This window comes from Nelumbo nucifera, chromosome 3 (assembly GCF_055504915.1).
Source record: "Nelumbo nucifera cultivar China Antique chromosome 3, China Antique-T2T, whole genome shotgun sequence".
Lineage (NCBI taxonomy): Eukaryota > Viridiplantae > Streptophyta > Magnoliopsida > Proteales > Nelumbonaceae > Nelumbo > Nelumbo nucifera.
This window is the reverse complement of record NC_142651.1, coordinates 82,683,398-82,708,768: the sequence shown is the minus strand read 5'-3', so window position 1 is coordinate 82,708,768 and position 25,371 is coordinate 82,683,398. Positions and strand designations below refer to the sequence as shown.

Here is a 25,371-nt window from a genome sequence, read left to right as displayed (position 1 = left end):
GAAGACCCCTGGAGAATGGAGTGAGAGTGGAGGATTTGGAGTGGCCAAGCTTAATTGACTTAGATGTGGGATGGTTGGAAAGAAATTTTGAAGAAGAGATAAGACAAGTTGTCTATTCTATGGATAGATCCAAGGTTCTTGGACCAGATGGATTCATTATGGATTTCTATCAAGACTCCTGGGACATCATTTTAGAAAATTTTTTGAGGTTTTTAGGGGGTTTGAGAACAACCATGTTATTAGTGTGGAGTTAATGCCACTTTTTTAGCTCTTATACCTAAGAAATTAGATGCGAAACATCCCAAAAATTTTAGGCTGGTTAGTTTGGTGACTAGCATCTATAAAATTGTGGCAAAAGTTCTATACTTCCCTCTCTCATTACTTAAGCTCAAGGAGCCTTGGTATAGGGTAGACGAATAACAGATCAGATTCTTATAGCAAATGAATGTGTGGAGGAGATGAGGAGGTCAGGCAATCAAGATTTTGTTTGTAAGTTGGATATTGAGAAGGCCTATGACTTGGTGGACAGGACATTTTTAATAGAAGTGTTAAGAAGGTATGGGTTTGGGGATAGGTGGTGCAATTGGGTGAGTGGATGCAACCTTTTGTTGTTTTTTTTTTTTGAAAGGTAAGGTTAAAATTTTATTGATGATGGGAGGAAAATAGATTACAACATCTTCCCGATGAACCTCACTAGGAGAGAAAACAACTTACAATTTCCACACAAATTGAGAGTAAAGCATTTAGAACACATTCTGATGCTTGAACTCAGGGATTATAGATAACCATGAGATGAGCAAACTGGAGTAGTTCATCAGCTTCCCTTTCTTCTTCAAGCCAGGCAGTTCTAGCAACATAATAATAACTCTTTGACAAATCCATGCATGACACAGCAAACATTAGCAGCTTTGAGAAAATGCTCCCAAATCTTAGCAGAGATTGAGCAGTGAATGCTAAGGTGATCAGCGGTCTTTGGCAGGAGCCCACATAGACAGCATTTCAGATCTGGGAGCCGCACTCCTCGCCTGTCCATATTGACTTTCGATAGGCACTTATTCAGCACCAAAGCCCAAACCAAAAGTTTGACTTGGAAGGACTGATTGGGTTCCACACCGGTTTGCTAGGGAAGCCAGTAATGTTGACCTTGCTAAGCTTAGAAGCCAAGGATTTGACTGAATAAGAGCCATCTCCACTCCACTTCCATCTCCATTCATCCTCAAGATTTGTAGACATAACTTGCCTCTATAAAAGTTGTAGCGGCTCTAGCATCTGATCCATTTCCCAATCAAAAAGATTTCGCCTAAAATGAGGAGTCTAGGACACTAAATTCTCAGCCATGTCATAATTGTCAGCAATTGAAACATCTGGGTTAGGAATTGATTAGGCCGGCCAAAACCCACTTTGCTACTTCCGATCTTACATTACAAAGAATTTTTAAGCGAAAGAGGAACTTGAGGGAGATGTTCAATTCTATTGAGTGGAGTGATAGCAAGTAGGCAAAGGAAGCCAATGGTAGAAGGGTTGTAGAGATAGCAATGATGCCTTTGATGAGTACATGGTTTACCTACAATTTATAAAGTTTATGCATGATTTTATGATGGTTTGTTTGAGTTTCACCCCATTTTTAGTTTAATTTCAGGAAAAATTTCAGGGAAACCAATTCAAGAAAAAGAAGGCATAAAACAAGAAAAAAAAAGAGCCAAAAAAAAATTAATTTAGCCCAACCCAGCCAAGAGAGCAATAGAGTATCACTCGGCCCATGTAGCCCATGCTACACTCTTTGGGAGAACCCAAAGAGAGAGCCTAGCAAGAAAGCTAAATTCGGCCCAGCAAAGAGGAGGCCCATTTCAGCTCAAGAGCAGCCTAGATTGCAGCCCAAAACAGCTCAAAATTCAGCTAAGTTGCAGCCCAAAGTGCAGCCCAAAGGGAGCTAGGGGTGACAACTTCTGAAGGCTTCAAGAGAAGAAAGGGCAACCAATTCTAGAAGGTGAGTTCGAAGGAGGGGAAGCTTGATTGAGAGATCTATGTTACATTTTTACTCAGTTTTTGTTTTCTTTGAATTCAAATTCAGCTTTAGATCATGTAGTTTGTAGTTTAGAATTTCAAATTTGAATAAACTGTAGTATTCAGTTAATCAGATAAGAGCTGGCTGGTTTAGTATTAGTAGTTGCTACCTAAATCCTCGAGGGAACGATACTCTACTCATCTCTTTATTACTTGAGCGGCTAGTGCACTTGCTAACTACCTAATAAGCATTGGTTCAACACCTTGCATTCAAGTTGAGAGAATAGGCTAAAATTACAAATTCATGATTCAGCAATCAGCCCTCTTAGATCATTCGAATAGAGTATGATTCAGCCTTGGTTTGGTGAAACCCCAAGGCAATGAACAACTTCTTTCAAGTGCATGTTCATCCTATGCATGAATGATGATTCTTATATCTCTATCAAAAATCTAATCATTCATGCATGCATTAGATCAAACAATTCAAGGGCATCAATTCAGATTGAATTGATCACCAACTAAATTGTGCAAGTTATCTCTAACCTTGCATTCAATTCGGTTCTTGAGTAGCAGATCCGAATTTCTAGAGTCTCTCTCAAGCATTCTAGAAATTCCAAGAAGTTAGAATAGATCGGCCAAGCTGAATAATGAATGTCTGAATTCTTTCTCAATCAATTCAGACATTACAAATCTCAGATCTGAAATTTCAGATTTGGATTTGTAAGAGAACAATTCGGCCCATCAATTCTACAATCAATTCTCTAATCAAGAAACATCAAAGCTGGATCTAATCCATTCGAATGATTCAAGAAAACTTAATTACATAATCTGAATTTACAACATTCAATCTCCATTACAGCAAGAAAGAAAGAAAGAAAGGAAGAGACACTACATGATCTAAAGCTGAATTCGAATTCAAAGAAAACAAAAACTAAGTAAGAATGTAACCTAGATCTCTCAATCAAGCTTCCCCTCCTTCGAACTCACCTTCTTCTCTCTTGGATGATTGGATCTCCTCAGTTCCTTCTTCTTCTTGCGCCTAGCTCTCTCTTCTCCTCTTCTTGAATTTCGAACCCAAGGGACTAGAGTGTCTTGAACTTAGGCAATTGAACACCTTCCCCCCTTCAAGAGACCTCCTTAAATAGGCTTTCAAGGAGTTTAGAAACCTCTATTGAAGCTTCTAGAATTGGTTGCCCTTCTCTCCTCTTGAACCTTCTAGAGTGTTGCCCCCCTTTCTTCTCTTGAAGCCTTCAGAAGTTGCCGCCCCTAGCTCCCTTTGGGCTGCAACTTAGCTGAATTTTGAGCTGTTTTGGGCTGCAATCTAGGCTGCTCTTGAGCTGAAATGGGCCTCCTCTTTGTTGGGCCGAATTTAGCTTTCTTGCTAGGCTTTCTCTTTGGGTTCTCCCAAAGAGTGTAGCATGGGCTACATGGGCCGAGTGATACTCTATTGCTCTCTTGGCTGGGCCGGGCTAAATTAATTTATTTTTGGCTCTTTTTTTTCTTGTTTTATGCCTTCTTTTTCTTGAATTGGTTTCCCTGAAATATTTTTTGAAATTAAACTAAAAATGGGGTGAAACTCAAACAAACCATCATAAAATCATGCATAAACTTTATAAATTGTAGGTAAACCATGTACTCATCAAATACCCCCACACTTAAGCTTTTGCTTGTCCTCAAGCAAAGACATCAGCCATAAATTGATCATCCCCCCCCCCTTTTATTCTCACCATTTACCGGATGAATTTGTAGGAGGGAATTGCATTGAGTGGTCGGGAAACTTTTGTAAGTATTCAACTCCTATTAACACATGCATAAGAGCCAAGGAAAGAGAGAATATGAGATTCTTCAAATTCTAGTTTTCACTCCTGTTCAATATGTAGATTAGCTCCTTGACTGCGAAGATTAACCATTACTTTGAACTAGGTTCAAATCTGTAACTGCACCTCATTCAGAGTTCAACTGCATTTTGTCCCTTTGGACCTTAGTCGTCACCAATTTTATTTTTTTCTTTTTCTTTCCTCAATTGTTTTCTAGGTGTGAGTGCATTTTATGCTCCATCTCACACTGGTCATAGGCTTGAGGCAAATAACAAGACTCATATTCCAAGCTGCTAGTTTTACTATTCAGCTCGGAATAGCGAAGTCAATTGGGCTTTGTCCTTTTTGCAATTGTTGAATCTCATGCATCAGTAATTCAAAAGTGAACTAGCTCGACTAACCATTAATGATGAAATCAAGTGCTTTCATACATATGAAGGTAGTTAGGGCTAGTCATGATGAAAGACATATTCAGCCCCCTTTAACCTCATGCATGTGCTAAGTTGGATCATTCATAAGAATAAAAACTGATACAAACGTTGGTCTCCCTCAACTCTTTATACTCCCTCTTTAAATTCACCTAATAAACAGCAATGAACTTGGGGGATTTCAGTCTAATTGGTCATGTCATTGTCTGCATGTGTGTGTTGGGGTGATTGAGGTACATGGTTCTAGCTCCACACCCTGGCCTCAGCCTAACTCCCCCACACTTAAGATGAACATTGTCCCCAATGTTCCTAGTGTTGGGGAGTAACAATAAATCCAACAAGAACAATACCAAGTGAAAAGAGTGTTGTAGAGGACTTCCTAAAGATTAAATTGTGCAATGGTTCTTTTAGTCGGAAGCCTCTTCTGCTAGAAATCACTCCAAACTAGAAGGAGAGATTAGAAGCTTTATTATTCTAACTAACATCCTAAAAATAATCAAAAACAAGGAAATGCTATAACAGTATGCAAGTCAGACAGTTTATGACTAAGTATTTGAATATTATCATGTTGGAGGGTCACTGGTTATCTAGATAGAGAGTGGATGGAAGGGGCACTGTGCCGCCCACCAAATATGGTTTTAGGCGCTGACCATTTACCTTAAATGTACCTTGAACCGGGTGGGTGACCTCTACGGCCCCACGGGGAAAAACCTGTGTAATTGTGAAAGGTACAAACCACCGGGATCTCAGCTTACCTGAGAACAGGCGAAGACGGGAATTGTACAATAACACTTGCTGGCCTACATGAAAATCCCGTCTCAGCAAGTTCTTATCATGCCACCTTTTAATTCTATCTTTGTAAACCCTAGCATTCTCATAGGCGAAAAGTCTGAATTCATCCATCTCATTCAATTGCAACCACCTCTTAGCACCCGTGGCCTGTATGCCAAAATTTAAAAATTTTAGTGCCCAATAGGCCTTATGCTCTAACTTGATCGGTAAATGACATGCTTTACCAAAGACCAACCTGTATGGGGACATGCCAAGGGGTGTTTTATATGCAATTCTATATGCCCATAATGCATCATCCAATTTGATGGCCCAATCTTTCCTAGCAGATGCTACGATCTTCTCTAAAATTCTTTTGAGCTCCCTGTTAGCCAATTCAACTTGGCCATTGGTTTGTGGGTGATAGGGGGTAGCCAATTTGTGTTTAATTCCATATTTCTGCATTAGCCGTTCAAATTGGGTGTTGCAGAAATGAGTTCCCCTATCACTAATTATAGCTCGAGGAGTGCCAAATCGGGTGAAAAGCTTTTTTAAGAAATGTACTACCCTCCTAGAGTCATTTGTGGGTAAAGCCATGGCTTCTACCCATTTAGACACATAATCAATAGCAACGAGGATATACTTATTCCCGAAAGAATTCGGGAAGGGCCCCATAAAATCTATACCCCCGACATCAAAAATTTCACAGATCAGGATATTAGAAAGGGGTATTTCATTCTGTCGGAAAATGTTACCCATTCTTTGGCATTTGTCGCATGTGGACACATACCTATGGGCATCTTTGAATAATATTGGCCAATAAAAACCTGATTGCAAGACCTTAGCTGCAGTGCGGCTAGCTCCGAAATGTCCTTCGGCTTCTCTATCATGGCAAAATCGTAGTACCGATTCCATCTCCTCCTCGGGGACACATCTCCTTATGATCTGATCTGATCTGCACATAATTTGTACAAAAAGGGTTCCTCCCACAAATAGTATTTTACATCAGAAAAGAATTTCTTCTTCTGTTGATAGGAAAGAGTACAACTGTTCATCTGGAAATTTTTCTCGAATGTTGTTGGTTTTCTCTTCTTTTGAGCCTACCTTGTCCAACCAGGAGAGATGATCAACAACCAGGTTTGCGGTACCCTTCATGTCTCATATTTCAATGTCAAATTCTTGTAGCAATAGGATCCACCTGATCAGTCTTGGTTTTGAATTTTTCTTGGTAAGCAAGTGCCTATGTCGAGTGGTTTGTGTACACAATAACTTTGGACAAAATCAGATATGAACGAAACTTATTAAGTGCAAAGATTACCGCTAGTAGCTCTTTTTCTGTTGTGGTGTAATTTAGTTGTGCTCCATTCAAAGTTCTGCTAGCATAGTAAATCGGCTGAAAATGTTTGTTCACTCTTTGTCCTAAAACAGCTCCTACGGCTGAATCACTTGCATTACACATCAGTTCAAATGGAAGTGTCCAATTTGGTGCTATCATGATGGGTGCATTGATTAACTTGTCTTTCAAAGTGTTGAATGCCTGTAGGCATTCGGCTGAAAATTCAAAAGCCACTTCTTTCTAAAGCAAAGTAGACAATGGCTTGGCCATCTTTGAAAAATCCTTAATAAATCTTCTATAGAATCCAACATGCCTCAAGAAGCTTCTTACAGAACGGACAGAGGATGGGGGTGGCAACTTCTCAATTGCCTCTGCTTTAGCTTTGTCAACTTCTATACCTTTCTGTGAAATCTTATGTCCAAGCACTATGCCTTCCTGCACCATAAAATGACACTTTTCCTAGTTCAGCACTAGATGTGTCTCTTCGCATTTCCTAAGCACCTGTTCCAAATTATTCAAGTATGCATCAAATGAAGAACCAAAAACTAAAAAATCATCCATGAAAACCTCGATAAATTTTTCAACCATATCAGAAAATATGGACATTATACACCGCTGAAAGGTTGCTGGGGCATTGCACAATCCGAATGGCATCCTTCGGTATACAAAGGTACCATAAGGGCAAGTGAAAGTGGTCTTTTCTTGGTCCTCTAGTACAATTGGGATCTGATTGTACCCTGAATATCCATCCAAGAAACAATAATACTCGTGCCTAGTTAACCTCTAACATTTGGTCAATGAATGGGAGAGGAAAGTGGTCTTTACGGTGGCTTCATTTAATTTTCTATAGTCAATGCATACTCGCCACCCGATGACAGTTCTAGTCGGGATGAGTTCATTTTTTTCATTTGGGACAACGGTCATACCCCCTTTCTTGGGCACGACTTGTACGGGACTCACCCAAGAACTGTCAAAGATAAGATAAATGATCCCGACATCTAAGAGCTTAATGACTTCAGCCTTCACCACCTCTTTCATGTTTGGGTTTAGGCGTCTTTGGGGCTGAACCGAGGGCTTGCTGTCCTCTTCCATCAAAATTCTGTGTCTGCATATTGATGGGTTAATGTCTTTGATGTCCTCTACCCTCCAAGCTAGTGCATTTTCGTGTTCCCGCAACACTCTTAGCAATTTTTCTTTTTGCAATGGGTTCAAGGATGCGGAAATTATTATAGGAAGAGCTGATGGTTCCTCAAGGAAAGCATACTCCAAGTGGGGTGGTAATTGCTTCAGTTCGAGGGTGGGGGGTTCTTGAGATGACGGCTTACCTGTTGGTACAGGAGTTTTGCCTAAGTTTTCTAATTTGAGAAATCCCTTCCCTTTGAATTGAGGTTTATCATTCAAGTATGCCATCATGAGATTTATTTCCTCATTTTCCCCCATTTCAACTTTTCCTTGTTGTAGGCAAGGTTCAAGAGGGTCAGCTGATCTACTCACTAGGAAGCAATCATTAACTGCATCATCAATAGCATCAATCATGTAACAAGAGTCATCACTAGAGGGTGCATGTTTCATGGCATCAGACATTTTAAAAATTATTTCCTCATCTTGTATCCTAAGGCTGAGTTGTCATTGTTAGACATCAATCATTGCCTTCCCGGTAGCCAGGAAAGGTCTCCCTAGGATGAGAGGGACATCCACATCTTCTTGCATGTCCAATACAATGAAATCAACGGGAAAAATGAATTTATCTACTTTAACCAACACATCTATGATCCCCCTAGGATGATTAATGGACCTTATCAGCCAATTGCAATGCAACTCTAGTGGGTTGGGTCTCTCCCAATCCCAATTTTTTGAAAACCGAGTATGGCATTAAATTTATGCTAGCTCCCAAATCACATAATGTTTTTTCAATTTTTAAACTGCCTATAGTGCAAGGAATAGTGAAACTCCCTAGATCTTTAAGCTTTTGAGGCAGCTTGTTAAGAAGGATTGCCGAGCATTCTTCATTTAGAGCAACCGTAGTCACATCTCCCAATTTCCTTTTGTTTGCCAATAGTTCTTTCAAAAATTTTGCATAGTGGGGCATCTGGGCTAAAGCATCAGCAAAAGGAATATTAATATGTAAACTTTTAAATATCTCAAGGAACTTACCGAATTCCTTTTCAAGCTTGTGTTGCTTCAGTCGATTAGGAAAGGGAGCTGTTAGTGCATTTCTTGTTGCGGTTCAGATTGCTCCTTCTAGTTCCCGGCTTCAAGGGTTGCATCTGCCTTGGGTTCAGCCCTTGCTTTCTTCTCTACTTTTGGAAGCTCCTTACCACATCTTAAAGTGATAGTTAGCACTTGTTCTCGTGGATTCACCTATGTATTGCTTGGTAATGTGCCCGGTATCCTTGCTGAGATCAATTGTGCCAACTGCCCAACATGATTTTCCAAGTTCTTTATTGAAGCTTCTTGGTTTTGAAACCTGGTTTCAGCACTGGCTATGAACTTTGTCATCAGCTCCTCTAGGTTAGATTTTTGTTCTGGCTGATGAAAATTTTGGTGGAAGGGCTTTGGTGCATGCTGATTCTACCATGATTGGTTCGGGTATCCTTTCCATCCCGGTTGAAAGGCATGATGGTACTGATATCCTTGCTGCCTTGGAAGGTTACCGACAAAGTCAACCTGTTATGTAGACTGCCTAAACTGATTGCCAACTTGGCATTCAGTACTGATGTGGCCTCCCCCACACAAATCACATGTCATGGGCTGCACATGCATGGCTTCCATCTGCATCTCGTCTAATTTCTTGTTGAGTGCACCAATTTGAGCAGATAGAGCCGTGTATGAGTCAACATTATGAAGACCATGCTGCTTTCTTACTTGTGTTCTTTCTAAATGCCATTGGTAATTATTGGTTGCCATCTCCTCTATGAGTGCATGGACCACTTCAGGGGTCTTATTATTGATGGAGCCCCCGGATGCTGCATCTAGGATGGTCTTATTTGAAACGGTTAGACCATTGTAAAAGGTCTGCACTTGCAGCCATATCGGAAAGCCAGGATGAGGAACCTTCCTCAACAGCTCCTTATAACGTTCCCATGACTCATAGAGAGATTCTCCCTCTTGTTGGAAGAAAGTGGTAATGTCATTTCTCGTTTTCGATGTTTTGGAGGGAAGGAAATATTTAGAAAGGAATCGGCCAACCATCTCATCCCAAGTGGCTATAGATCCGGCTGGTAATGAATTTAGCCAAAACTTGGCCTTATCTTTCAATGAGAATGGGAATAACCTTAGCCTTATAGCATCATCACTTACCCCATTATGCTTGAAGGTGTCGCAAATTTCCAAGAAATTGGCTATATGGGAATTTGGATCTTCGTGAGTCATACCACAGAATTGAATTGTGTTTTGAATCATTTGAATTATGGCTGGCTTGATTTCAAAGTTATTAGTAGCAATGGCCGGTCTTCTAATCCTTGAAGCAGCCCCAGTTAAGGTGGGCTTGGCATAGTCCATCATGGTTCTAGGTTCAGCCCCAGTTAAGGGAACTATTTAGAATACAAAATTTCAATCCTAATATCAATAAGTAGATCTGGAATCTACTACAACCAGATCTGAAATAGGACTAGAATCAAGAGCTTTAAGCTTTTTCTTTAAGTTCCAACTTGTATGTCTTGCATGCAGCCATTAATTACAGGGACCTGAAATCAGATCTGAAATGTTAGCTACTGAGAACAGTCATATTCAGATCTGAGTTCAGATGAGTTCAGATCTGAGTTCATACCACTAACCTTATTGAGTACAGATGTTGTGCATGGTTTTTACACATTCAAATCTGATTTTTATGAGGGTACATGCATAAATCATTTACACATTCAGATCTGCAATCTTAAATTTCAGCATCTACTGCAATTTACAAATTTCTTTCTCCTTGTACCGATCTGTTCTTATTGCTGAAATCTGATGCTATACTGTTGCCATTCAATGTACATGTCTGAAATCAGTAGCTAGAACAACTATGTTCAGGTCTGAGATGTGATTTCAGCAGTGAGAGTGCAGATCTGAAATCAATGGTTATACTATGCATGGTAGCAATGTCCAGATCTGTATATACCGAAATCAGATCTGTCATAACTTGCTTTCAATTTTGATTTAATAGGACCTGCTAAATCTCTAAATTAAAGTAGGTTTCAGAGGTGAATACAGATCTGAAACTCAACAAGTTATAACAAATATGATTCGGTATGTGCTCAGATCTGATTGCAGAAGTGATAGGTAAGGTAATTAGATCTGAATCACCTTATTTTCATAAGCTATGCAGACCAAAAAGAGTAGAAGCTATAGCAATAATGAGTTCAGATCTGATCTCTGATTTCAAAAGTAACAAGTAAAGTAATCAGATCTGAACTGCACTCTTTTGAGTAGCAGCTACTCAATCTGAAATCAGTGGTTATTGTGAGGTTTTACAGCAGCTGAAATTACAGCAGCTACTTGATGCTAGGTCAGGGCTGATAAGGAAATTCAGCAAGGAGTGCAAGTGTATACAGATCTGAAATCAGTGGTTATGTCTGGTAGCAAAGTTTCAGGTCTATATATCAGGTCTGTTCTAACTTGCTTCCCATAAGACCTGCTAGATCTTCGAATTGATGTGGGTTTCAAATCTGAAATCATGGTGAATACAAGTCTGATTTTAGATCTGAAACTCAGAATTGAGAGCACCAAGTTAGAAGAAAAATGCTTCATTATGTGTTCAGATCTTATTGCAAAAGTGCTAAGCAGTGTGATCAGATCTGAACTATAAAATCTGATGAGTATGAAGATGATATGGAATTTCCAAATGATGAGGGAAATGATGAGGAAGAATGAATGCTTGAATCTTGAGGAAAAAAGAATCAAGAATGGATGAATGGAGTCAATGGACATATGAGAATATATGATTTTGAGATTTTGTATAGGTAGTAAACTTGCTTTTTGTATAGGTTATGCTTTGTGAACAATGATTGATGAAAGAACCTTTTTTTTATATTAGAAAAATAGATATTGCATATTTAAATACTTAATATATAGCTTGTTTTTTGAAATATTTTTCAAATCTGATTCCTTACTTGCTTATTACAATAAATGATTAATTTTTATATTGATTTTGTTACATGTGAGTGTAATGGTGTGAGCCATGGAGAGGATACTGATACCAAGAGGTAAGTGTCTTTTAAGTGTTAACTTCATTAATGTTGATTATCTAATGTTGTATAGGACCATAGGTTGTGCTCATATGCCATATACTTATATTCTTTAATTCTTTGAAGTGTTAACTTCATTAATGCTGATTTCTTAATAACTTAAAATAAGAATAAAAACTAGGCCCAACTCAACACTCCCCCTCAAGTTGGGAGTAAATGTCACACATTCCCAACTTGCAACACCTTTGGTGAGAACATCAGTGAGCTGCAGATCAGAAGCAATGTATGGAAGACAAACTTCTCCAGAAGTCGCTCTTTCTCTGATAAAATGTCTATCCACTTCAATGTGCTTAGTTCGGTCATGCTAGACTGGGTTATGGGCAATGTTAATTGCTGCCTGGTTATCACAGTACAACACCATAGGTTCTTCTGCCTGTACACCAATTTCTTCTAATAGGGAATGGATCCAGAGAAGTTTTGAAACTCCATGTGCCATGGCCCTGTATTCAGCTTCAGCACTTGATCTTGCCACCACTGTTTGTTTCTTACTCTTCCACGAGACAAGGTTACCCCCAACAAGGGTGCACACTCCTGAAGTTGATCTCCTATCATCAAGGCATCCTACCCAATCTGCATCTGTATAAGCATCTAGTTTCAACCGTCCATGATCAGTAAAGAATATGCCTTTGCCCGGGTGTCCCTTCAGATAAGCAAGAATCCTGTCAACTGCCTCCCAATGCTGGACTCGTGGAGCATGCATGTATTGACTTACCACACTTATTGCATAGGAAATGTCTGGTCTTGTCACACACAAGTATAGCAGCCGACCCACAAGTCTCTGATATTTCCCAATGTCCTTTACTGGCTCACCTTCTGATGCATTGATTCTATGGTTCTGATCAATAAGGGTATTGATTGCCTTCGTTCCAAGCTTCCCTGTCTCTTGAAGAAGATCCAAGACATACTTCCTTTGAGAGATAAAAATTCCATGTTTTGATCTTGCAACTTCAATGCCTAAGAAGTATCTCAGTTCTCCAAGATCCTTAATTTCAAATTCTTTATGTAGATTCCTTTTCAAGCAATCAATCTCACTTAGGTCATTCCCCGTGACAACAATATCATCCACATAAAAAATTAGGATTGACACCAAAGATCCCCTTCGCTTCACAAACAAGGTATGATCGGCTTAAGTCTAAGTGTAGCCAAAAGCAACCAAGGCTTTTTTGAATCTGTCAAACCATGCTCTAGTAGATTGTTTCAAGCCATAAAGTGACTTCTTAAGCCTGCATACCTTTCCCTTTTCAGCATCACTGTAGAAGCCAACAGGAAGATCAATATACACTTCCTCTTGTAGATCCCCATTTATGAAAGCATTCTTCACATCAAGTTGAAACAAGGACCAAGAGTATGAAGCAGCAAGAGAAAGAAGTATCTGAATAGAGGTCATCTTTACAACTGGTGCAAGGGTCTCTAAGTAATCAATGCTAGGTCTGTGTGTACCCTTTTGCAACAAGTCTTGCCTTGTACCTTTCTATACTTCCATCTGCCTTATATTTTACTGTGTAAACCCATCTGCATCCAACTGTCTCCTTGCCCTCTAGTAGATCCACAATGTCCCATGTCTGATTCTTAATCAAAGCTGCCATCTCTTCCTGTATAGTTGTCTTCAACTCAGGTTTGAAGAGAGCCTCACTAACACCCTTGGGTATAGACATAGAGTCGAGAGAGGAAAGAAAAGCACGGTAGGAAGGAGAAAGTCCACTGTAGGATAAGTACTGTGAAATATAATGAGCAGTACACTTTCTCTTTCCTTTTCTGAGAGCAATAGGAAGATCGAGGTTATTTGTAACAGGGTTAGTAGAATCAATGATAACTGAAACAGTAGCGGGACCAAGAGGAATACCTAAATCCATGTCAACTAAATCTGGAGTCTCCAAGGAACCAATAGGAAGTGACGTGAGTTCTGTTGTAGTGGAATCAACTTCCTTGTGAAGTCTTTGTCGTAAGTAATGCTGAGAAGCAGGACGCAAAGGAGGTGGTAAGGTAGGTGACACAGGAGGGTCAAGCACAGGAGTGAACACAGGGACTGGAACTGGGAGAGGAATAGACTATTGACTCACTTCCCCAAAACACTCCCCCTGAGAAGGATTCTTTGAGAAGAAGTATGTGGATTCAAAAAAGGTGACATCCATGGTAACATACTGGCTCCCAGAGACTGGACCATAGCAGCAGTACCCTTTCTAATTTTCTGCATATCCAAAGAAGACACACTTCTTTGCCTTGGGATCAAGCTTCGAGCGGTGAGGACCAAGGATATGAGCAAAGCAGACACACCCAAACACCCTGAGAGGAATATGAAACATCTCCCCCTCTGGAAAAAGGAGACTGAATGGGGTGCTGAATCCAAGTATACGAGAGGGCACCCTGTTAATCAGATATATTCCTGTGAGAACTGCATCACCCCAAAACCGAACTGGAACTGTAGATGTGATCATCATGCTTCTTGCAATCTCAACAATGTGTCTGTTCTTCCTTTCTGCAACACCATTCTGCTGTGGACTATAGAGACAACTGCTCTGATGGGCAATACCATATTCTAATAGATATGAGGCAAGGTGTTTTTCAAAATATTCCCTGGCATTGTCTGATTTTAACACCTTTATTCTTGTTCCAAACTATATTAGCACCATCTGATGAAATTGCCTCACCAAGGGTGGTACTTCATCGCGGGATCTCATCAGGTAAATCCAAGAGTATCGTGAGAAATCATCCACAAATAAGAGAAAATATCAATAGCCCCTCATAGAAGGAACAATGTAAGGTCCCCACACATCAGAATGAATAACATCAAAAGAAGAATAACACCTTTTATTACTAGGTTTAAATGAATGTCTACAATGCTTTCCAAGTTGACAACCTTCACACTCCAGACTTGACAAACTAATAGACTTAAAAAGTTTTGGAAACAAAAGACTCAAAGAAGAAAAAGGTAAATGGCCCAAACGATTATGCCAAAGCATAATTTAACCCACAGACCCTGACTCACTATCCTTGCTGACATGACTCTGATGAGGAGGAAGCACATCCAAGAGGTAGATCCCATTCACTTCACAACCACTCTCAATCGTCCTCTTTGAATCCAGATCCTGCAAAATACAATGATCAGGAGAAAAAATTACTGAGCAGTTCAGGTTCTTAATCAAACTACCAACAGATAACAAATTAGTGCTCAATCTGGGAACATGAAGGACAGAGGGTAGAGAAATAGAACACTAATCTTAACAGATCCCTTCCCAGCAATGGGAACATGGGATCCATCAGCTGTGGAAACCCTATCTCTACCAGAACAGAGCTGGTAAGAAGAAAAAATAGTAGAGCTATGGGTCATGTGCTTTGAGGCTCCAAAATTTATAATCCAAGGAGGTCCCTCCTTACCTAAAGTAGAAACATAATTTGCAGTGACGTGTGAACAACCCGTGTGAGCAAAAGAAGTAGAATGGACTCCACCAGTACCACTGTACCTTGTTGTCCGCTTGTTGCTGAATTGGAATTGGCTGTATCTCGTTGGCTCAGAAGTTGCCCATACCTCTCAAGTTCGGCCCTTACTGCAGCAGCTGCAACAGACTCCAAAGCAGCTGTAGTAGGAGGGGTCGGAATGTCACCAGTAACTTCCATGTGAGCATTTCCCTTCTTATTTTTCAATCTAGTCAGCACAAGATGTGGGTGAAGCTTCCAGCAAGTATCTCGTGTGTTTAGGCTTCTTACAGTAATCACAGATCAAATCTCTTTTATCTTCCTTCTTGATTTCACTACCACCCTGATCTCCACTTTGTTTAGGTTTCACAGTACTCACCATGGCAAACTGATCAGAAACAGGATTTTTCATTATCACATCTCTCCTGCTCTCCTCCCCTAACACAAAGGCATATGCCTGGGAAAGAGTAACACTGTCCCTGGAAAGAAGATGTTGTCTTGCAATATCATACTCAGGATTAAGGCTAGCAAGAAATTCAAACACCCTATACTTCTCTAGATGTTTCTGATAGGTAGTTGCATCCTTAATGGTTTCCCAAGCAAATGCCTCTAAATGGTCAATCTCCTGCCACAGTGCTTTAAGGGCTGAAAATAGGCTACAACAGGTATATCTCCCTGCCTTGTAGAAATAATTTGATTTCTCAATTGATAAGCCCTAGCAACATTCTCCCTCTGTGAATAGGTTTCTACAACCCCATCCCATAATTCCTTAGCTGTATTTGCCCATTAAAAATTTTTACTTATATGGGGCAACATGGAATTACACAACCAAGTCATCACCATATAATTCTCCTATATCCACCGGGAGTTGCTAGTTTCGGGTTTCACTTCTTCACCAGTGATATACACTAATTTCCCACGAGCACCAATGGCCATCTTTGCAGATTGTGACCATTCTAAGTAATTTGCACCATCCAACCTAACTGTAGTAATGGTCCCAATCCCGAAAAGGTCTCCATCACCTCCTCTCACTGGTCCCATTTCACTCCCGGGCTTATTTTCAACTCCATGACCCTCCATGCTTCTCAAAAAGTGTAAAGAAAATAACTGAAATATGCAAGAAGATCAAACAAAACACTTTTGGAACCAACAACACCTTTCTGGTGTCCTAGACAGTCTTTCCACAAAAGATTCCTTTTTTGCGGGACTGGAGAAGAGAGAGAAGAGGCAGCCTCTCTCTCTAGAAGCCTCCAAATCAGGCAGGACTTGAACCGCCCCTTACAAAATACTCCAAGGAACCCTCAAAAATTAGGGTGCCACTTCCTAGGTCAAAATTGAAGAGTCCAACAGAAATAAAACTCTCCCCCTTTCTCTAGTTTTTCCTGATTTTGATGAAAAACCTTAGACCAGCTACAAGGCAAACAAATCCACCAAAAAATCCAAATATTGGGCTTCCTTGAGATCTTCAATCGGCCTCTTAAATCACCACGCAGTCGGCCGATTTAGGGCTGCATGAGAAAACAACTCAAGGAACCTTCAGCCTGCTTTGATACCAAGTAGAAATCACTGATTGCAAATTTAGTTGAATTTCTTGTGAAGGGAAAGAGGAAGATAAAGATTTCAGCAATAGAGAAGAAAAGAGGAGGAGAAAAGAGTAGGAAGTCAACCAGGATTCTTAGATAAACCCTAGCCGCCAACCCCTCATTATAATTTATACTTGACTTAAAGGATGAGATATTACAAGGATGCCCTTAGTAGGGCGACTACTAATGTAGTTGAACAGTCACAACTTAAAAACATAAACTAATGGACCTAAATCCCAACAACTTCCTAACTAAATAACTTAAAATAAGAATAAAAACAACTAGGCCCAACTCAACAAATCTAAGTATCTAATTCTAACCAATTGAGCTAATAATTAAGTAATTAACTTTGTTTTTTGATATTTTCCTGATTTCTTAGAATTTCTACATGTTTTTTTCTATTTTTTAGTTTCTTTTTTAATTTTGTGCGCCTTCTTTAAAAAGGCACGTGCCTCACCTTGCGCCTTGCGCCTCAGGCGCATTTGAAACCTGTCGCTTTTTGTGCGCCTTTCGCTTTTAAAACACTGGGTGGGAGATAGTTAGTAGAAGTAAGGAAGGAGGGGGTATAGGATTAGGAAACCTAGTTCTTAAGAATGAAGCTTTACTAGGGAAGTGGCTGTGGAGATGGCCTTTTGAGAGAGAGAGAGAGAGAGAGAGAGAGAGAGAGAGAGAGAATGATTGGGATGCTGGGGTATCTCGATGGGTGACTCTTAGAACACCCTAGAAGGCTATACATGGGATTGTTCCCCAATTCCTCAAGTTGGTCCGGTATGATGTCTATTTTGGAAATAATGTTCTTTTTTGGGAAGATATTTGGGTGGGCAACCTCTTTAAAGACCTTTTCCCCTCTCTTTACTCTCTTTCCCTTTATACAAAAAGGCAATTCCTAAGTTTATTCCTTCCCCGATTTCTCCTTTGGCTTTAAATTGGAGGTTTGGCTTCCGAAAAGGGCTACAGGATGATGAATTTGCTTGTATTTCTGAACTTTTGTTATCACTTGAGTCTATTTGCTTGGGTCCCCTCAAACTTAAGATTTTTGTCCAATGAGATCAAGGATTCAAGTGAAATTAATTGTTTTCTATAAGCAAATACACTAACCCACCTCCTCCACCAACTCTTTGCTTATTTATTAGATCAAATCATAGCTTCTAAACAAATATTAAATGACAATCAGACCCAGATGTGTGCCATGCCACCAACAATAACCGTGTTGTACTTCATATTTAAGCAAGAAGCCATAGATCCACCAGAGATGAAGCTCCCTAGAAATCCTGGGTCCCCACCATATACAACACTAAGTAGTAGAGTGGGACCATTTGTCACCAAAAGTGAAAGAATAATAGACGCCATTGTCATCTAAAGAATTGACTAATGCCCTTCACATACACTCAATGTTTTCAAAAAAATATCATTTTGATCAGATCTGCTGATACTGTGAAATGTGTGAACTGAGCAAAATATCAAGACATTGCATTTTCAAAAGAAGAATAGTTTGATTTGATTTATATAGTTATATAGATTAGAGTATATATAGTTAGCATAAATAAGTAATATGGAAAGATTGGTGTACAGCATTTCAGTTACAAGGAAAAAAAATTCAGTAGGGCAATGTTAGTTTTATAGAAAATAAGGGAGAAACAAAATTTTGCTAAGAACTTTCCCTCAACTTTCTGTTTTTCTCTTATTTCTATCAAACCAAACATAGCCTTAGCTTCAAGAATGAAGAAACTAAGTTGGACTCTTTCTGTTTGGACAGATTCACAGCCAATCCAGCAGATAATTGTCACAAACTCTACAACTTCAGGAAGAACTAGGGGGTGTTCTAATCCTGTGGTTATTTTCCTTGGGATTCTCCCTTGGCCTAGCTAACTTGTTATCTATCAATCAGGATTCCCTACAGTCTCTGCTGTTAGTTACAGTTACTAATGCCCGTTCATTAATGCAGTATTCTGCTATGCCCTACAGCAGCACACGAGGATGACCAAAATGCTTCCTGGGCTGAAGTAGTATAGTTTTAGCATGGCAGCATTTCTTTTTCTGCAGTATCCAAAAACTAGACAACTTTCAATTGTTAGTGAGTACTCGAAGCAACCTATTCAATTTACTCTTTCTTTCTCTTTTTCTTTTTATTTGGCCTTTGCAAACATGAAGGCAACAGACACTAAGCCTATGCTCGTTCACACACACATACACCCTGTCCTAATTAAAGAAAACTAAACACACCGCCCATCCTCAAATTTCAGACTTAAAACAAAATACAAACATGCTGACCTTGAATTCAGAACTAAAACTAAGCAAACATTGATATCTTGATTTAAAAACCAAAAGGAATTCTATCAGGACGACATTATTCAGATTCAGACTTCAGTTTTAATAATTAGAGAACTATAATAAAATTATTTTCGCACGTAGAAAAACAGTCAATGGTATGACGAAAACCTCTTGATATAAAAAAGAGTAGGCCTAAAACAGGCAAAAACCAGAGCTCATGTTCAAATTAATGCACATTTGTTTCTAGAACTAAAAATCTGAGTCCTCTAAACACAAATTCAATCAAAAGAAAAAAAAAATCATGCAAAACAATAGGAAGAGAAGGACGTGGTTGAGAAAAGGGAACAACCTTCTCGGGTCTGAAAAAGGAGGGTAAGATAGGAACCAGAAATGCAACCGACGGAGGGTTTTGTTGAGATGCTCCAACTGCTACGATGGCTTCAGAGAACAGGGTCGAATCTCCCTCTGACAGGATATGCGACCTAAAAACTAAAAAACAAAAATCATAATCCACTGAAGGGCGGCTGTATTGCGAGATGGGAAGCAAACATACACGCATATAAGTAGATCGGAGGTAGTACAAGCTTGTGGGCAAGAACAGAGGTTACCGTTGGTATGGAGTTCCGCTGAGGAAGAAGAAAGCAACCGGCGGCTCAGATCTCCTGGAGTTTGCAGTTCGGAAGAAGCCGTTGTCCTCTCTCTCTCTGAGGGATTATGCAGAAAACGATATGCTTCGGTTGAGAATAATAGCAACTTATTTTCGATGAAAACCCTCCCACGTTTACATATTTGCATCGAATGTTGATAGAGTTTCACGCTCTTACCAAACGGGCGCAAACCTGAACCGGAGAGCATATTTGCAACGGTTCGAAGTTTGCACTCTTACAAAACGCAGCCTGAACAACAGGTCAAATTGAGTGGAGTATGATCTCAGCGCAAAAGGTCAAGCCCAAAGCACTCAACAACAACGGTGATTTTGTTTCAGCGTCGTTGCGGAGGCCGAGATGCATAAGGCTGATAAATTTCACAAACGCTGGAATCCTACCTGTGATTTGATCATCGGCAACGTTCGAGATGGCACGCAGGAAACTCTCCAGCGATTCCCTTGCAGTCGGAACTAATGAGAGTAGTTGGCGTTTGGCGACACGATTGAGATTATGGACGGCCAGAGAGACGGTGCCGCTGCCGACCATGTAACCGGAGAGAGAGACTGAGGAGTTCCGGGAAATAGATAGGAGTTCGAGAGAGAGAGAGAGAGAGAAAGAGACGTGTCGGTAGCCAAGGAGCTACTTTTGACGTGGCCTGATTTGTTGTGGACTCGCTGGGAATTACCGGTGAGTTCAAAAGCAGACAGTTCGAAATGTTAAATCTCTACCGAAGTCCCATGATCCCATCTGTGCAGCCCTAGAGTAAGAGGACGGGGGTGAGAGAGAGAGACCCATCTTGTTTTTCCCTTCCTGCTGCAGCTAGTGAAGACGAGGAATTCAGAAATTTCTTAGTCGTTCATCGATTTTACTTCCACAAGCGGTAAATTCTCAATTCCTCTTTCTTCAATTTTCTCTTTTATTTATCTTGTTTCTTTTTGTAAATTATGTTGTAAATTTCGATTTCTTGTGTTTTCTTTTTCTGCAGGGTTGATGTCTAGGGTTTTTGCGAGGTTGGATTTGTAGGATTTTCCGATTTTTTTGTTCTTATTATTGTTGTTGTAATAGTGATGGATGAGGTGAAACATAAGTCGAGGAGAGAGAATGCGGAGAGGAAGGAAGATTTGAAGAGGGGAGCGTTGATGAGAAGTACAGGGAGAGGGATAGAGAAGATAGAGAGAGATGACAGAAACGGAGAAGAAAGAGAGAGGAAGAGGAAAGAGAGGGAGAAGTTGAAAGATAGAGAGCACAGAGAGAGGGAAAGAGGTAAAGAGAGAGACATAGACAGAGAAGACAAAGATAGGGAAAGGGAGAAAGATAGAGAGCACAGACAGAGAGATAGAGAGGATCGGGAGAGGGAGAGAGATAGAGATAAAGGGAGGGAACGAACAAGAGAGAGGAAAGAAAGGGAAGAAAGAGAGCGTGAGAGGGAAGATGGGGAGAGGGAGAGGGAAAGGGAAAAGGAAAAGGAGAGGGAAAAGGAGAGGGAGAGGGAGAAGCGTTGAGAACTGGATAGGGATGAGGACAGGGAAGCAGATGATTATGACAGGAAACGACAGAGGATGGAGGTGGATTATAATCAGGAAAGAGAACGTGAGCGGAAGAAATTGGATGAGGAGATGGACAAGCGAAGGAGGAGAGTTCAGGAATGGCATCAATTGCGAAGGAAGAAGGAAGAATCTGAAAGAGAGAAGTGTGGTGAAGTGAATGGGGATGAACCAAAGTTGGGTAAGAACTGGACCCTTGAAGGAGGATCAGATGATGATGAAGCTGTTGTTGCAGGGAAGTCGGAGAAGGATGTGGACTTGCAGGAGGATGCCAAGCCTGCTAGCATAGGTGCAGATGCCATGGTGGTTGATTCTGAGAATGGAAGTGGAGTGCCTATGGGACAAAATGGCGGTGACAGTGTCAGTGGGGAGGAGGAAATTGACCCATTGGATGCTTTCATGAACTCTATGGTGTTGCCTGAAGTTGAGAAGCTGAACAGTGCCAAGGATTCTTTGAATGTGGAGGATAAAAAATCTGATTCCAAGAATGCCCAAAAAGACGGTATGAGTAATGGAGTTCAACCAAAGAAAGGTATAAATAAATCTATTGGAAGAATAATTCCTGGAGAGGATTCTGATTCAGATTATGGTGACCTTGAAAATGATGAACTTCCACCAGAAGATGAAGATGATGATGAATTCATGAAAAGAGTGAAGAAGACCAAAGCTGAGAAATTAACTTTAGTTGATCACTCAAAGATCCAGTACCCACCTTTCAGGAAGAATTTCTATATTGAAGTGAGAGATTTCAAGGATGACGTCCAAAGAGGTACCTGCTTACAGAAAGCAACTAGAATTGAAGATACATGGAAAGGATGTACCAAAGCCTGTTAAGACATGGAACCAGACTGGTCTTGTGAGTAAAATATCGGATACAATAAAAAAGCTTAACTATGAGAAGCCTATGCCCATCCAAGCTCAGGCATTACCAATAATTATGAGTGGTCGAGACTGCATAGGAATTGCAAAGACTGGTTCAGGGAAAACCTTGGCATTTATTTTACCAATGTTGAGGCATATCAAAGACCAACCACCTGTTGCTCCTAGGGATGGTCCTATTGGGCTTATAATGGCACCTACAAGGGAGCTTGTCCAGCAGATCCATAGTGATATCAAGAAGTTTGCTAAGGCAGTGGGTGTTAACTGTGTACCTGTATATGGAGGTTCTGGAGTTGCCCAACAAATAAGTGAATTAAAGCGGGGAGCTGAGATTGTTGTGTGCACTCCAGGTAGGATGATAGATATACTTTGTACTAGTAGTGGAAAGATAACAAATCTCCGCAGAGTTACGTATCTGGTTATGGATGAAGCAGATCGAATGTTTGACATGGGTTTTGAACCTCAGATTACTCGCATTGTTCAAAATACCCAACCAGACCGACAGACTGTACTGTTCTCTGCCACTTTTCCCCGTCAAGTTGAGATACTGGCACGTAAAGTGTTGAACAAGCCTGTGGAAATACAGGTTGGGGGAAGGAGTGTTGTGAACAAGGATATAACACAGTTGGTTGAGGTGAGACCAGAAAGTGAAAGATTTCTAAGACTCCTAGAGCTAATTGGGGAATGGTATGAAAAGGGAAGGATTTTAATATTTGTCTACACACAAGAAAAATGTGATTCTTTGTTCAAGGACTTGTTAAGGCATGGTTATCCTTTCCTCTCTCTCTTCATGGGGCTAAGGATCAAACTGATCGTGAATCCACCATTTCTGATTTCAAGAGCAATGTCTGTAATCTGATGATTGCAACAAGTGTTGCAGCAAGGGGGTTAGATGTCAAGGAGCTTGAGCTAGTAATCAACTTTGATGTCCCAAATCACTATAAAGACTATGTTCATCGTGTTGGACGGACTGGTCGGGCAGGCAGGAAAGGCTGTGCTATTACATTTATATACATTTATATCAGAGGTGGATGCAAGATATGCTCCAAATCTTGTAAAAGCCCTGGAACTTTCTGAACAAGCAGTTCCTGAAGACCTGAAGGCTCTGGCTGATGGTTTCATGGCAAAAGTAAGTCAAGGACTTGAACAAGCCCATGGCACTGGTTATGGGGGAAGTGGTTTTAAGTTCAATGAAGAAGAGGATGAAGTGAGAAAAGCTGCAAAGAAAGCACAGGCAAGGGAATATGGCTTTGAGGAAGAAAAGTCAGATTCAGAGTCTGAAGATGAAGGGATCCGGAAGGCAGGAGGGGACATCACACAGCAAGCTGTCCTTGCTCAGGTTGCTGCTTTAGCTGCAGCCTCCAAGGAAAGTATGGGTTTGGTGCCAACCCCTGTCAGTGCAGCACAATTGCTTCCAAATGGAGGACTACCTGTAACTTTGCTTGGTGTCCTTGGTTACCAGGCACGGCAGCTGTTGTTCCTGGGGCTACACTGCGTATTGTCCCTAATGAGGGAGCAGCTCGTGCTGCAACATTGGCAGCTGCCATGAATTTGCAGCATAACCTGGCAAAGATCCAAGCTGATGCAATGCCTGAACACTATGAAGCAGAGCTTGAAATTAATGATTTCTCCCAGAATGCTCGTTGGAAGGTAACCCATAAGGAAACTTTAGGTCCAATTTCTGAATGGACAGGAGCTGCCATTACAACAAGGGGGCAGTATTACCCACCTGGTAAAATTCCGGGACCTGGGGAGCGCAAGCTCTACCTGTTCATCAAGAGACCTACTGAACAGTCTGTAAAGAGAGCAAAAGCAGAGGTAAAACGTGTTTTGGAGGATATCACCAACCAGGCATTGTCACTCCCTGGTGCAGCCCAACCAGGAAGGTACTCAGTTCTGTGAGATACTGGTTAAGATTTCTCTAGTTGGATGAATGTGTACTTTTTCGTTTTCCATCTGCTGGAAAACCGTTCCTTGGACCTCTGTACTCCAGATTCTATTTTTCTTTGGATGTTTATACTTGGCCTACTGGGATTCACCTTCTTATCTTTGGTTGTGGAAAATCAATATATTTACGGCCAAAATGATTTCTTTGGTAACTTGTAATTTTGATTGACATCTTATGAATAATTTTTTGAGACCATTATACAAGCTTTTGTATAAAACAGTGGTAAAGAAAAGATGGATTGAAGAAAGAATTCTTGTTAAATTCATGTTGCCCTCTTTTTGAAAATCAATAATAACAACAACATCATATCTTAGAAAGAAAATCACATTAGATGTTTGACTGTAACGTTACAGCCTTAAAGGTATGAAGTTTTAACTCAATCTCAACAATCACGAAAGACTTGGAAGAAACACACGTTGGGGAGTCGCCAATTCCATTAGAATATTGCCCACTCATATAGTACTCATAGCATGATACATTCATTGATATGTGCTGTTAAATTCAGGCAGGATGTTAGATTTTAAGCGCATCACAGAGTTTCTTTAATTTTGCGTTGTGTTCCTGTAGTATTGAATATTGGATGAAAAGATGATAGATACAGAATTCAAAAGCAATTTTCTTCTTAAGCTCAGTTTGTACTCTTCCAAACTGAGCCTCAAGATCTGAAATAGAACTATTATAGCAATTGAAGCTCCAAACATAATCTTGGATGCAAGTATGCAGTATCAGAGGTATCCAAGGAAAGAATGCTAATAGGAGATATATTATCAGGTAATATGAGCATGGCTTCTTTCTACTGCATGTCATTATAGTCAGGTGAATGACAAGTGGAACTATAATGACAATCTTTCTCATCTTCATGAGGATCATGAATGATATTTAGCGGCAGCAAATTTCTTATCCTCACCCTTGTAGTTAACCATGGTTATGGGCTTGTCACCAGGGCAGCAGGTTTTCCAATTATAGTAAAGGCCTGAAGGGCCAAAACTTGATGAGTTGATGCTATTCTACAGATTGACATCAATGATTTTCAACAAAATAAGTGTGTATGTAGAAGGGACCCAGAAATGGTTCTTTATGCATCAAATAACATGTAGCAACTCTCTGGAGTCTCTTGAGAAATAGTTTAAGGCAATTGGTTTAGTTTGTTATGCTGTGTTTAGTTGGAGTGTAAATCTGAACCATTGCAAATTTGTACTCTGGTTTAGATTTGTCTTTGTACAAGCACACTTGACTTGATACATACAAAACTTTCATCGAACTAATACTGTTATTTCATAACTTTCACCGATGATTATTCTTGGTATGGTTACGTGTACCTAATGAGACATAAATTTGAATCCTTTAAAAATTTCAAGGAGTTTAGACAAGAAGTCGAGAAACAGTTGGAGAGACATATCAAAACCTTTTGATCAGATTGATGAAGTGAATATCTATCCAACAAATTCAGGGACTACTTAAAGGACAATGAAATTATATCACAATTGTCTCCTCCTGTTACACCACA

General features: G+C 40.2%; 2 protein-coding genes and 1 non-coding gene across 4 annotated transcripts in view; 2 read left to right on the top strand and 1 right to left on the bottom strand.

Moving 5' to 3' along the window:
* Positions 1 to 20,105, bottom strand: part of LOC104590501 (uncharacterized) — a 28,130-nt gene extending 8,025 nt beyond the window's left edge. Inside the window, exons 1-2 of one of the 2 annotated variants that reach the window (XM_088900541.1) lie at positions 19,892 to 20,105; positions 19,455 to 19,550 (exon numbers count right to left, since the gene is read on the bottom strand). In XM_088900541.1, the coding sequence (XP_088756667.1) occupies positions 19,455 to 19,550; positions 19,892 to 20,039 (244 nt within the window). In that variant the 5' untranslated portion in view covers positions 20,040 to 20,105. Of the gene's footprint in view, positions 1 to 19,454; positions 19,743 to 19,891 lie in introns of both variants that reach the window. The other variant, XM_088900540.1, reaches the window with a different exon arrangement.
* On the top strand, positions 9,391 to 9,496 carry LOC148801411 (small nucleolar RNA R71). Its single transcript, XR_016084891.1, has one exon. It is a non-coding gene; the product is annotated as a small nucleolar RNA R71 (small nucleolar RNA).
* Positions 20,106 to 20,222: 117 nt separating the features above from the next.
* On the top strand, positions 20,223 to 24,067 carry LOC104590500 (DEAD-box ATP-dependent RNA helicase 42-like). Its single transcript, XM_010249189.3, is given in 6 exon segments — positions 20,223 to 20,373; positions 20,479 to 21,777; positions 21,779 to 22,694; positions 22,697 to 22,927; positions 22,929 to 23,370; positions 23,373 to 24,067. Coding segments are annotated over 5 exon segments (3,252 nt in total). The 5' UTR covers positions 20,223 to 20,373; positions 20,479 to 20,560; the 3' UTR covers positions 23,819 to 24,067.
* The last annotated feature ends 1,304 nt before the right edge of the window (positions 24,068 to 25,371 follow it).